Genomic DNA, 13985 nt, shown 5'->3' on the forward strand with positions numbered 1-13985 from the left:
CTATATTTGTAACTGCTATTTAAAAGTTTAGATGAGAACTGTAACTCAAGTTCTCATTGAGGCAAGGCAATGAACTAATTCTTGCTGATAAACTAACATTTAACCATTGCTATGTGTTCTATTTGTACACTGGATTTTTGTTTCAGTTAAATTCCTTGTTTTACTTGATCTTTGTATTATCAGTGTTTTCCTTATCAGACCTTTTTGACATGGTTATACTTTCTTAAAATTGGAGCTGTGAACAAAGCTCTTCATGATAACTACTATGATTTTCTCTGGCTTTGCAATACATAACACCTCATTCTGATTAGAACATTTTGGGTGTTGCTGCAATCGAAATCATAAAAATTAGAGGCTAAAAAGAGAATTAATGTATAGCAAATAATTTTCAACATGCTTCTTCCTCCCCCAACTCCTTTCTTTCTTCCTTCATTATTGTTGGCACCTGACTATTTTTAAAGGTTCAAATACCTGTTACTCAGGGATTGAAAAAGTCTTGAGATGTTAACAGTGGACAAGGTAATGTGTTCAGGCTTCAGGACAACACATTCCTTAGGGTTATGGGAAGGTCAAGAACTGCTAACTTGTACATACACAGAATTTCCATATCATCGCAACACTTTTCAGTTCTGCTTTAATTTATTGAGGAGATAGACAATACTTTTTGAGATGGGTGATTTTTTGAATGGTTAGTACTTGCTGAAGTTAGAAGGTTTGACATATTTTAAATTGGATTTGTCAAGGTTTCGTAGAAGGGGAGTGTATGTGATGGTCTTCTTCAAAGTTCTCTGGCCCTCCTGTTGAGTGATTGGAATCCTTTCATCTGTGAGAGATGGTGAATGTTGCAGCCTATGGCATAGATGGTTTGCAATATCTCAAATGACTGAAAAGTCCTATCTGAGATTTGCATGATCTGTGGCAGTGGTTGCATGTGTGTGTGTCATGATTGGGTGGTTCAGGAGCCACTTGCTTCCTGCAAACTCTTTTCTCTTAAAGCTGTTGGAACCAATTCCTGTCATGGACTTTAATGCCCTCATGGAGACGGTGATGCCACTGTTCCAATCACTTTCCAAAGTTTCCCATTGGTCAGGATCAATTCCAAATGCCTTCATATCTTACTTGCTTGTGTCTTTACAGTGAAGCTTAGGACATCCTGTTGTTCTTGTTCCCTCTGAGTTCTCCGTATAGCATGCCCTTAGGTATATGTCTATTTTCCAGTCTGCTCAGATGGCCTAGCCAGCACAGTCATCTCTGTTTGAGTAGGGCTGTCACAGTTGCTAAATTTACCCTTTGAAAACCCTCTGCATTGGTAACTTTATCTTGCCATTTGATGTTGAGTATGTGGTGTAAACAGTGCAGGTGGAAGCTGTTTAAACTTTTGGTGTGCAACCTTTCTGATGCAAACATTAAGTTCTTCATCCAGTGAGCGGTTGGTGGTCACTGTGGAGCCTAAGTAGCTGAACTTTTGGACTACCTCTGTCTGGTTTCATTAAGAGTGATTGACAGATCTTGTGAAACATCCTGTCTTTGCACAACTGTTTTTTTTATGCTGATGGTGAGAGCGAATACCTGGCAAGCTCTTGAGAGGCAATCCATGAGTTCTTGTACTAGGTCTTCATTGTGGGCTGTAAGGGCAGCATTATCAGCAAATAGCTGAGTTAGATTTCTTATATTTGCAGTGTTATGTTCTTATTCAGGAAGAGTAGAATTTCTTGTCCTACTTCTTTTAGTGGTGGAGAGATTTATGCAAGTTCAGATTAGTTACTGATGAATTCTCTTTTGGCTTGCTGTACAAGGCTTTTCTTTTCAGAACCACTAAATACCCAAGGGTGTTTCTTAAGAATATTAAGAAGTGAGAACTTGAGCTTGTGGTCTGTGTTAGATCTTTTTAATTCATTATGAGAAAACTAGTCCCTCTCTACTTCCTTTCTGCAATCTGCTTCTGTTTGTCTTTTGAGGACTGAGAATAAGGAATGATGTAGAGAGTTTGTGTTAGCCTCCTGATTGCTGCCCTTGTATGGAATTTTTTTCATGGCACTAAGGAAATCGTGCATATTGTGAATGTCAGCAAGATGTTGAATCTCCTTCGCCTTGTCTTCCCACCATCTGTTTTTCATATATCAGGTCCTCTTTTAGACCTTTGCCTTGGCTTGTTGATGATTCAATTTCTTTTACTTGCAGTTGGTATCATTCTGCCAAGCATGAAAGGCCTAGTGCTTGCAATTGATCAACTCTTGGATACCCGAGTCATTCTTATCAAATCAGTCTTGGTGTTGCTTGGTAGAGAATCCAAGTGTCTCTTAGCAGGCGCTGATGACGGTGAACCTGAAGGCACCCCAACCGCTGCCAATATTCTCCCATTGTTGTTGATTGGAATTTGCCAGTTTTTCATTGAGACACTAGTAGAAGAGCTCTTGCTTGATTGGGTCCTTGAGTCCTTCAGTGTTGACCTTCCGTCGGCATTGCTTCTGCTGCGGCCATCATTTGGGAACCAGTTTGAGTGACTTAACCAAGCAGATGAGTCCTTGGTTGGTCCAGCAATCATCAGCTCCTAGCATAGCCCAAGTGATGTGAACATCTTTGTGATCCCAGGCACGAACAATGACATAGTCAATCAAGTGCCAGTGCTTAGATTGAAGGTGTTATCATGATGTCTTGTACCCATTTTTCTGGTGGAACAGGGTGTTGGTGATGATGAGTCTGTTCTGTACATTTAATAAAGAGGAAGATGCTTTGGGAAGTTCACCTTTCCGACTGCTGCCTTGCCAGTGGTTCTGTTCCAAAAATTCAAGTCCCTACCAACTCTGGCATTGAAATCACCAAGCAGAATAAGCCTGTCTTCTACCAGAATGTCAGAAATGAGTTGGTCAATGTTGACAGAATTCCTTCTTGGTTTTATTGGAGGCATCAAGAATTGGGACATACACAGTGGCATATATACTACCTGCCAATATGAGGCAGAGAGTCATGAAGTGCTCACTGGATGCCTGTATACATGCTGCTCTGATATGCTGTTAGTACAGTGTGTCGGAGCAGCCTTGATTAATTGAGTCTGCTGATGTGGGATAATTACCGTGCTCCAGAAGACTCAAGTGTCACATGTATCAGCATCCCTGCAGTGAAAAATGATGATGGGGGGCACTTTAACTAAAAATCGTTTGAGCCCCCACGACAATTTTTCAGCATGGGGATGCTGATACACATGAAACTCCAGGTGCTTTAATTAGAGCAACTCTTGGAGCTGCTCTAATTAAAGTGCCCCCCTGCCTCCTGGAGCACATGTATAAATGCACATTAATTCCGATAAGGAACTCATTGAGGAGGTTTATGAGTTCATTCTTAATGGGTCTCGCTCAGTGCATCAGTGTCAGTGTTGTATCATCTGAGTTCGAGCCACAATTGCAGTGTGGCACTCTGAGTGTTCACTATTAGGAATGGTCCATGATGGTCCTCATGTTCCAGGTCCTGAAACTGATTGTGTATCTTCACTAATTGTAATTGCAGTAAAGGTGAGTCCGCTGGATATGGTTATCTCAGGGGTGGGAAAAATACAGTCTGCCAGGTACTTTAATCCGACCCGCGGCACCCCCCAACAAATTGTTCCCTACCTAGCCCTTCTGCCTATGAGAGTGGGAGCGAGGCACCTACAGCCCCTCCTTGCTAGCACTGGGCGGAGCTCCTGCTGCAGGCTTCCCTGGTGTTCCACTCCCTCTGGGCAGCAGGTAGAGAAGTGGGAGGCCAGGGTGAGGCTGCAGCTGGGTGGGAGTGTGGAGCTTTGGGCTGGGACTGGCAGCATTGCAGAGCCCACACCTAGGAGAGCAAGGGCAGGTAGTGGGGCAGCAGCAGTAGCAGGGGTTCCTTGTGCTCAGCACTGGTGCCTGGCTCTGGCCAGCACTGCACCTTGCAGTGAGGAGCGCAGCCCTGGCCAAGCCGTCCATATTCCCAACACTCCCAACACTTGCACGGCACAGGAGGGAAGACCCAGACACTGGATGGGGAAGGCAACCAGCTCTAGCACCTGGGGCTTCCCTCCCCTGTGTGAGTGCTGCGGAGCACTGGCAATAGAGACTGCCCAACGGGGGCTGCACTCCTTGCTGCAACATGCAGTGCTGGCCAGAACCAGGCATCAGTGCCTCCACCTGCGGCTGCTCCATGGGGAGAGTGTCCGGGGCGTCCCCACACCGCTTCTATCCTCCCTCACATATACACACACACACCCCCTCCCAGCGTTGACTGCAGGAGAAGACAATACAATCCAGATACCTGCACGTTCCAGAGCTACACACCCACATCCCACAAATGCCACACAACCCCTAAATGAACCCCACACAGCCACTCCCCCCACACTGCACCACACACACACACCCCATCATACACTCCCCAACCATACCCTCTACACAGTATAAAAGACTAAGAACTTATTTTTAAATTGTTATGTAATCACCTCTATATACAATACACAAACACAAATCATAAAAAAAATATTTTTTGTACTAAAATTAAAATATTTTATAGTAGGTGTTTTACTTTTAGTGTATTTGTTTTTTTCTAGTTCTAGGATGGCAACCCCCGCTCCCAAAAAGAGTATTTCTAGGGGTGGCAAAAAGAGGGACTTCTAGTTAGCGATGGGACTTCCATCCCCAAGACAGCAACCAGGGTATGGGGCAACTTTGTCAAGGTGCTGGGATACCCATGTGGCCCTTGACAGCACACCAGACCTCATTAAGCAGCCCTCCACCTGAAATAACTGCATGCCCCAGGGTTATCCAGTTAGGAAAAAGGAAGGCCAACTGTTTACGGCATCTTTCCTAGCCCCCTACCATATGGGGCGAGCAGAGTGGACCCTAAGAGGGTTGCTCAGGCATAATTACAGCTGCCAAATCACATTCCTGCCTTGTCCAAGTGCCAGATAACCTTCTTATAAGTGCCACCTTCAATCCAGTTCATGAATAGGAGCTTCCAATGCTCACATGCCTGCTCCTGTTATCACTAGCTGGTGACCCAAGGGCTTGAAAACGTGATGGAAAAGCCATTTTCATGGAAGACTTTTCTTGATGTCTTGTTGTAGAGAACCTGCTGCATGTTAGCTTCTACACGGTCCTTGACAAAACAGGACCTTGATCCAATTGTAAGGAAGCCAAGATACTTGAAGATCTTGGCCCACTGCAGCCTTTGTCCACCTTTCCAGACATTAAGATTCTAACATTTTCTTCTGCCTGCTCTGCCATTGAGGTCTTGTAGACCCATGGCTGGGGTCAGGCAGGCTTATTATAGTGGTGACCTTTAGTCATCATGTCAGAGCACCATTGGAGGATATATGTGGCTTTTCAGGAGGGAGAGCATTGCCATCTGCTGTCCCCACCACATACTGGTGGTGCTGCCACTGGTTATGACTGCTCATTTGTCAGAGTTACCTCTGACAAATACCTGCGTATTTTGCAGCTAATCTTCCCTGAAGGTAATTCCACTATCCACCATCTTTAGACGTTATGCATGGCAGTACAGCTCTGTTGCTAGACTACAACTCTGCCAGCAGAATATTATGCCATCCATGATATGCACAGTTTCTTTAGTACCACCGAAGCCATCTACCATCAAAGCATTCAGGGACCAACTGACTTGAGACCTAAGGAAGGAGGAGACCTGATCAAGGAAAGGGGTGTGCATCAACACCTGTTGGAAGAGCATTTTGAAGACCTTCTCAATCAAAACTCTATTGTTGATGCAACACCCTGTCAGAGACTATCTCAGAATTCTTCCAACCACTGTTGAAGTGAGAAAAGTAGGATGGTACAAAATTTCGGCAGCTGTTTCATTTCAGGGGTGTTTCTGACTGTTTGGGTGCCTGAAACACCAAATCCGATCTGAAACAGGCTCTGAAACATCTCAGAAACAAAATGAGGCATCTAAAATGTTCTGGAAATTTTCTGAGTTTCAGAGGTGGGCTTGCAGGGAAACAGCTGTATGCTACTGCCCTGCCATGAGATTTAGCTCTGCAGGGAGTAGAGATCTGCACCGGGGGTTTCCTCACTGCTGCTGCCTGCCCTGCACTGAATTGGTGATGTGAGGCTTCACGGGACAGGCAGTGGCAGCAAGGAGACTGTGGCATGGAACTCTGCTCCCTGTGGAGCCAGGTCTCATGGCAGGGCAGTACTGGTTCCTGCTGCATGACCTGATTCCACAGGGAGCAGAGATCTGGGGCAGCGTGGGGCAGGCAGTGGCATCAAGGAGACCCCAGCACAGTTCTCTGCTCCTTGTGGAGCCAGGTTGCATGGCAGGACAGTGCTGATCTTTGCCATGCGACCTGGCTTCACGGGGAGCAGAGATCTGTGCTGGGGCCTCCACACCGCAGCTGCCTATCCTGCACAGCCCCACATCACTGGGGCAGTGCAGGGCAGGCGGCAGCAGTGGGGAGACTGCTGGCACAGATCTCTGTTCTTTGTGGAGCCCAGTCATGCAGCAGGGACCAGCAAGCTTGCTCATCACTCTGCACTGCTTCCCTGCCCCACAACCTGGTGTAATAGGGATCAGTGATCTACACTGAGGTCTCCTTGTCTGCATGGAGGGCAGCAGCCCTCCCCTGGATGAGCCACCCACAGCTGTGTCCTTCTCCCTGCTGGGACCCTGTAGTCCCTGGCTGAAATAAAACAGGACAGTGATCTGAAACACTGAAACGAATCACTGTCCTTTGAAACGAATGAATCTGAAACTGAATTGAAACACAGCCATTTCGCACAATTCTAGAGGAAAGCCATCAAGCAGTCGAAGAAGGAAAAGGCATCTGGAATGAATGGAATCTCTGCTGAAATTTTCAAGCAGGGGGGAGAGGAGGTTACATCACAGTTCCATGTCCTCATTTTAACGATCTGAAATGATGAAGGAAATCCCAGATGACCTTAGGGACACCATGATCATGATGGTTTTCAAGGAGACAGGTCCAACCATGGAAATTACAGAGGGATCACCTTGCTGTCCTCCACAGGAAAGATCATTGTGAGAACCCTCCTGAACTGTATTCTTCCAGCTGTTGAAGAGCTCCTCCTGGTTTAGGGTATCAAGAGGCAGAACTGACATGATCCTTATTGCTTGCCAGCTGAAGGAAAAATGCCAGCAACAACATAAACCTTTCTGTGTGGCCTTCTTTGACCTTATGAAAGCCTTCAACTTTGTCAGCTAAGAAGCACTGTGGAGGATTCTTCCGAGTACAGATGTCCACTGAAATTTGTCATCATTCATTGCATGCTCCATGGCTGTATGCAAGTAGTGGTTCTCAGTAGTGGATCTATCACAGATCCATTTGAGCTTAACACTGTTAAGTAAGACTGCCTCATTGAGCCAGCACTTTTCTTGATATTCCTTACCGTGGTGCTATATTTGACCACCAACAAACTTCTAGTGGGAGTGGAGCTAAACTACCAAATGGATGGTAAGCTGTTTAATCTCAGCCAACTCCAAGCTCAAACTAAGACTACCCCAACTTCCGTCATCAGACTCCAGTACACTAATGAATGATGCTGTAGCATGTGCTCGCTTGGAAGCAGATCATCAGGCAACCATTGATGTCTTTACCAAAGCACACAAGAAGATAGGACTGCTGTTTAACATTCAGAAGACTAAGATCCTTCATCAACAAGCTGTTACCAGCAGTCCCTAGCTCTCGCAATTCTGATTTATATTGAGACTCTGGAGAATCTTGAGTATTTCTGTAATAGTAAGAGCTTTGCTAAGAGCAAGAGTTTTGTATGCTGATTCCATAGTAGGCCGGTGAAACAGCACGTAGCCTCCTGCTCTGTGAGCGTGACCAAACCATGAACCTAGATAGTAGAATGTTGTAAGAAAGTGGAATGCGGTAAACACCAGGTGCATTGGATCAGAACTCATCCCCAAATTCCTTGCTTGAGATAACCAAATCCTTAGCTCAAGATAACGTTGTTTACTCCAGACTATGTAAGCTGTACATTCTTAAGTTATGATGGGTTCCTCAGCTCTGGCAAGAGTTCCGACTTGTGCGGACACCCGGTGCAGGTTATTGCATCCCCGGGATCGGGACACTCCAAGGCCAGGGGAACCATGCAGGGTGGCGGCGGCCGCCTAAGGCTAATGTGAGGTGACCGTACTCTCTGCTCTGTTCTATCGCCTGCCTCTGCGAGTATCCTTAAATAAAGCTTTGCAAGGGTGAAAACAACCATGAGTTTGTCCTTTGTTCAAGCGCAGGGAATCCTCTGAACCCAGTAGTTCATCCTAAGACAATTTCCCATACCTTGAAAGCCTCTGATGTCAGTAAAGAAATCCAACATCACCTCAGATGTGCAAGTGCAGCCTTCACACACCTAGGGTTCGAAGATTGTGACATCAGATTCAAAACCAAACTCATGGTTTATCATGCAGTTGTGATCTCTACCTTACTGGATGGTGCTAATATGGGGACGGCATACAGGAGACACCTCAAGTTGCTGGAGAAATACCATCAACGCTGCCTGCAGAAGATTATTTGAATCCAGTGGGAAGATAGACGCACCAATTTTAGCATCTTCTTGCAAGCAAGTATCACAAACATCAAATTCACTGGACTGGCCACATCATCCGGATGTCTGAATCCAGACTCCCGAAGCAAGTTTTATTCTCCAAGCTCAGTCAAGGCATACACTCAGAGGAAGGCAGAGAAGGTGCTTCAAGGATGTTTTAAGGTCAACTTGAAAAAACTGGTGTGTCAACATCAACTCGTGGGAGACTATCACCAAGGACTGCACCAAATGAAAGAAGAGTCTGGTGCAAGGAGCTTAGTACTTTGAAATTTCACAATGACAACAGGAGCAGCAAAAACAGCATGTTGTGGAGCAAACTAAGAAACTAGAGCCACCCATCCCGCATGGAAACACATGCCCAAGATGTGATAGAACCTGTTGATGCAGGTTTGGGCTTGTCACCCATCTTCAGACTTGCAGATAAGGCAGTCATAGAAAACAATCATTTTTGACTGTGAGGGCCTGCTGTGGATGATAGAATTCCCCCCCCCCCCTTAAGATGGGAAAATAGGAAAAAGATGAGAGAAGTGGACTTTCAAGAGATGGTGCACGTCTCAAGTAGGAATAATCTATTGTCAATTCAAACAAGCTGAACCTTGCTAACCTCATCACCAGAAGCCAACTTCCTACAGCCCAAAACACACTGAATGGATCCAGACCATGCCATGATATGACATGCAAAACGTATCTCTAGTACCCCCACAAACTGCGCACCAGAATTTATTACAGACAAGAATACTCGACTATCTGTGGGTGCACATTTCTCACAAGAAAACCACTCTGTCTCCAGTCTCTCAGTCTTGATCCTCAAATTTACAAAAGTGGAATTTACAAACCACTTTTCACTGACAGGCCTATGAACTTCACTTTATCAACCTCCTAGATATAGAAACTCATGGACTCAATATAGACATTGGATTTGTGACACACTACAACTTGCCTGACATCTGACTCCCCAGGTACCTTTCCACTTTTACCTGCTACATCCCCCTTGCACCCTACCCCAGCCTGTCTCTTACCCTCTGATGCCTCCATTTCCATTTACACTGACTGGCTTTCTTGCCTGCATTGCATGCCAGCCTCTGGCTTCTTTACTATTCCTTCCATCCAGGAAGAGGACAAATACACAAACTAGGTGCTTCCTCAGCCTGATGAAGGGTTTTAAACCCAAAAACCCACGCCTCGTAGATTACATCCCAGGCAGCTAAGCTCACTCACTGGTGACTGGAGGTTATAAGGCGCCTCCTACCTGCCTTCCACCAGAGAAATCCTTAGTCCTGGCATTTCCTGGGGCTGCTATGCCACCGGTAGTCCCACCAGGCCTCCCAGCCCTAGCAGGGTGCAGTTTTACGTCATGCCCAGGACCTGGGGCTTCCTTCTTCCCCATAGCTCCAGTGCATACCTCCAAGTTTGTCCTGGCATGGGAGCTCAGCAGGCACGTTCTTCCCCTGCTGGCTGGTGTTGCAGTGAGTGCTGCCTCTGGCTCTGAGAGCAGGGTATTAAATGGTTTTTAAAAAAGGGAAAAGGTTCAGACAGAGTGAGGAGGGTAGCACTTACTCTATCTGGAGGTGGAGCCTGGGCAGTGGGAGATTCACCTTCAGGAACACCAGCTGTTCCACCAAACCAGGATTCAAGGAGGTGCAGTGGGGTGTCACAACATCCCCAGCAGTGCTGAACACCATCTCACTTGGAACACTGGTCAGTGGACAGTACAGGTGTTCCAGGGCAACCATGCCCAGATCCTGCCACATCTGGATGCAGGTTGCCCAGTAGACCAAGGGGTCCTAGTCCAGCAGCACCACGTCCTCGCCAAGATAAGTAGCCACTGAGGCCTTGACACTACCTGCCCAATGCCGGGGTCTGGTGCATCTGGACCCCACCATTGAAGCCATGCCCTTGTCCCACATTGGCAGCGCCTGTTGTGGAGGAGACTGGCTGCTGCTGGGAGTGCTGGCATGGGGAAGTGGATCCCCCTCTTCCATGTCCTAGTGCCTCTGCCCTTCTGCCTCCTAGTTTCTGTTCACCAGCACCTCCATCCAATGATCCAGGGTTTTGGGGGTGCACATGCTTCACCGTCGGGTCACACAGGGCCACCAGCACATGGACTGTACTGGACCGCAACAGATACAGCCGTTTCTTGATGCTGTCCCTCAGCTGCTTCACCAGTGCCTGCACCTTTAGTGACAGTGGCTTGCCCCAGCCAGAAACATTGATTCTTTGGAACTTCTCCATTTGGTTCTCAAGTTCCCTCACTATGGGGATCACCTGGCTAAGGAGGGCATTGCCAGTGCTGACGGTCTTGGTGACCTCAAGGAATGGCTCCACCAGCCTTTCCAGTGTGAGGTATGTGGAGTTCCACCAAGTCTCCACATCCTGGATGATTTTGTGCTACGAGAGGCTCAGCTCTGTCTGTTTGTCCCACAACGTCTTGGCCCCCCATGATGCTGTGATGGAAGTAGCCCACCACTTTCCTTCACTTCAAAATGAGCTGGCCAGTTGTGACAGTGCCATAACCAGCAGCCTTATCCCCCTCCAAGGCATCCATGACTATGAGGTGGAACTTGTGTGCCACACAGCAGGTGGCAACACAGTTGGCATCATGGAATGCCTTGGTCATATTGGCCCCATTGTTGGTGACCATGAACCCATGAGTGAGCTTGCCCTGCTCAACAAGCCACCCCTGCACCATGTGGTTCATGGCCACCATGATCTCCCTTGCTGTGTGGGATTCATCCATCACCTCCGCTTGAAGGAGGGCACACCAACACCCTGACTGATTGCCTCAGTGCCCTGTGAGGGAGAGGTAGGCATGCTTTCCACCCTGGCTGCTCCAGATGTCTGAGGAGAAATGCAAGGCTACCTGTGGACCTGTCTTGCATAGTTCTTCCCTCATGTACTCCCTGCATGCCTCATACAGGGAGGACACCACTACCTTGCTGAAGGTGGTGTGTGTGCGGGCACTTGGTCAGATGGGGCCACAAGAGCCATCAGCCACCTGACCCTAGCTGCTCAAGTAGGGAGAAGGGAAAGCCATCCAGAGCAAGCATATCCCCAATGGTCTTGGTGATCTCGCCTGCCTTTGCACCACACCCCCCGTGTGCCCACCTTTCCCCCACTGTTGCAGGGTGATCTGCCTCTCCTTTGGGGGAATGGGGGCTTTGGAGTGAGAGGGGGACTTCTTTTTGGGCATGCTCCCACCAGTGCCAGGCTGAGGAGGAGCAAGGGCAAGGGGGTGGTGCCTGCAGAGATGCATCAGCATCCCTGTGGTGCTATAGTGTTTCTTCTCCTTGCCCCAACTGGTCTTATATCAGCAGTGCAGGCAGACAGCATACCTGGGATCATCTACCACCTCAACATGATCCCACACCACACTACCTCCTTGCTTCTGGGATGCAGGTGTGGATCCTGCCTGAAACCCCTTCTCAGCAGGCAGAGGCACAACAACAGGAGAAGCAGACTTAGCTGAGCCGCTTGCCTCCACAACCTCTACCTCATCTTTCTCTGAACTGTCTCCTAGGGAAGGAGACCTGGCTCTAGGGGAACTTGGAGGAGAGTAGAGCACAAACTCACATTCCTTCTTGGTCCCTGGAATTTCTTTTGCTAGGGCACTCAGGTCCCCTGCTTCCATATCCAGCTCCTCTTCTGGCACTAGAAGGCTGAGGTTGGGAACTGAAATGGGGGTGGAGGAAACTGTCATGCTGGTGCTGCTTGTCATTCTGGTGGTGCCGGGGGATATTATTATGGCTGGTGTTATTGGAGAGAGTGCAGATGCAGGCACTGGTCCCACCTCCTTGCTGCTACTAGCACCAGAAGCCTCATGCCTGCTAGTGCTAGGAAACAGGCTGCATCAAAATTTGGAGGGGGGGTGGAACTTATAACTCTCCCTCTGCCCCCTCTCCTGCCCTAGCGAGAGGACCTGGCACCTGCCTTTCCAGCATGCTTCGTATTTCATGTACTGGGAAAGAATGTGTGTCTGGGTGAGTGTGTGTATAATAAATGTACATGTATTGAGTGTTTTCCAGGCAAAGCACTGCTTTCTTTTTTTGTGGGGGGGAAATAAGAAGAACAAATAACAGGGTTTTTAGGGCAGGGTAGGGAAGGGTAAAAAGGAAATGATTAATGGCAATGGCTACAACTTGGTAGCACGGCACTACCAAGCTGCAACCCAAGCTTACAGATGTTGCTCTCTGCTGCTGCTCCAGACACTCACAGATGCAGCTGCAAAATGCAGCAGTTCACAAAGAGCCTTTTTATGGTGCTTCGCTGTCCCTCCCCCAGAGCACTGGGATTGGAAGGGACCTCAGGGACAGATCATTGTCACTGGCCAGCTACAGATGTCAATATCAGAGCAGTCTCACCCCCACCCCTTCTCCCTCCCTCTTAGTTTATCTTTCCCTGCAAGCCCACTGTCGAAACAGCTCTGAATCGGCTCTGAAACATTTCAGAAACATCTGAATCATTTTGGAGAATTTCCAAAATGTTTTGAATGGCCGTTTTGTTTCAGAGCTGTTTCAGAGCCTTGTGTTTCATTTAGGATTTGGTGTTTTGACCATCAAAATGTCCAAATACAAAATGAAACGGCCATAAAAATTTCACAAAGCCCTAATATGTCTGTATGTATTCAGTGTCAATAGTGCAGTAGCCAACAAGTATTCTCGACATTACCAACAATTAGCTTGTGCTTAAAATCAAGAACTGTGAGTAATCTTTTAGCATCTTAAGCTACAAATGTTATTTATAGCAATATTTTCATCTAGCTATTGTTTCTAAAAAATGTATAAATTGATCAATTTTAGAGAGGCAACTTATTGCAATGAGTTCTTTCAAATTAAAATTCTATAAATGGAGAAAAATGTTATCACAAACTCTCACCTCCATAAAACATCTACACGCCATTAATATCCCTGATTTTTACGATATGGACAAATAATCTCAGGAAACTGGATGACGTCATACACTGTAAGTAGGAGAATTAATATGTTGTTTTTAAAAAAGCAGACATTATTAAATAGCCATGTTTTTTAAATATTACTTGCCTGTTATTGCTCTCTGTTTTACTGATGTAATTTACTTTAAAAAGTCCTTGTTCCTGGTGGAAGAAATGAAGCCATGTTAAGAAAAGCGCTGCTGAAACTGTCTGTAATTGATGCCTTTTTCTTTTAACATTTAGGTCCCTCATTGCTAATCTTGCTGCTGCTAATTGTTATAAGAAGGAGAAGCATCTTGATCTGGACAAGAACTGGAAAATGGTGGAAAAAGCCAAAGTTTATTATATAGCAGTAAGTTTGGCTTATTTTAAAGTTGTCAAGTGTTTGTGTATTACAGCAATCTCTATAAAATTTAAGCTATAGTAGAATACATTTTGCATGTAGTGTAAGAAGGCTATGGAAATTACTACTACTTCTATAAAGTGGTTTGATTTGTTTATCTTTGCGTTTACAGCAATATTAGTACATTTTA

The 13985-nt window shown here is 46.5% G+C and overlaps 1 protein-coding gene across 4 annotated transcripts in view; it reads left to right on the forward strand.

Moving 5' to 3' along the window:
• ADK (adenosine kinase) overlaps window positions 1-13985 on the forward strand; it is a 577699-nt gene that overhangs the window by 280860 nt on the left and 282854 nt on the right. For all 4 annotated transcript variants that reach the window (XM_090058441.1, XM_090058442.1, XM_090058440.1 and 1 more), the window contains one exon: window positions 13696-13804. In XM_090058441.1, coding sequence (XP_089914567.1) covers window positions 13696-13804 — 109 coding nt within the window. The remainder of the gene's footprint in view (window positions 1-13695; window positions 13805-13985) is intronic.

This window comes from Crocodylus siamensis, chromosome 7 (genome assembly GCF_052110815.1).
Source record: "Crocodylus siamensis isolate JL-2025a chromosome 7, ASM5211081v1, whole genome shotgun sequence".
Taxonomy (NCBI): Eukaryota; Metazoa; Chordata; order Crocodylia; family Crocodylidae; genus Crocodylus; species Crocodylus siamensis.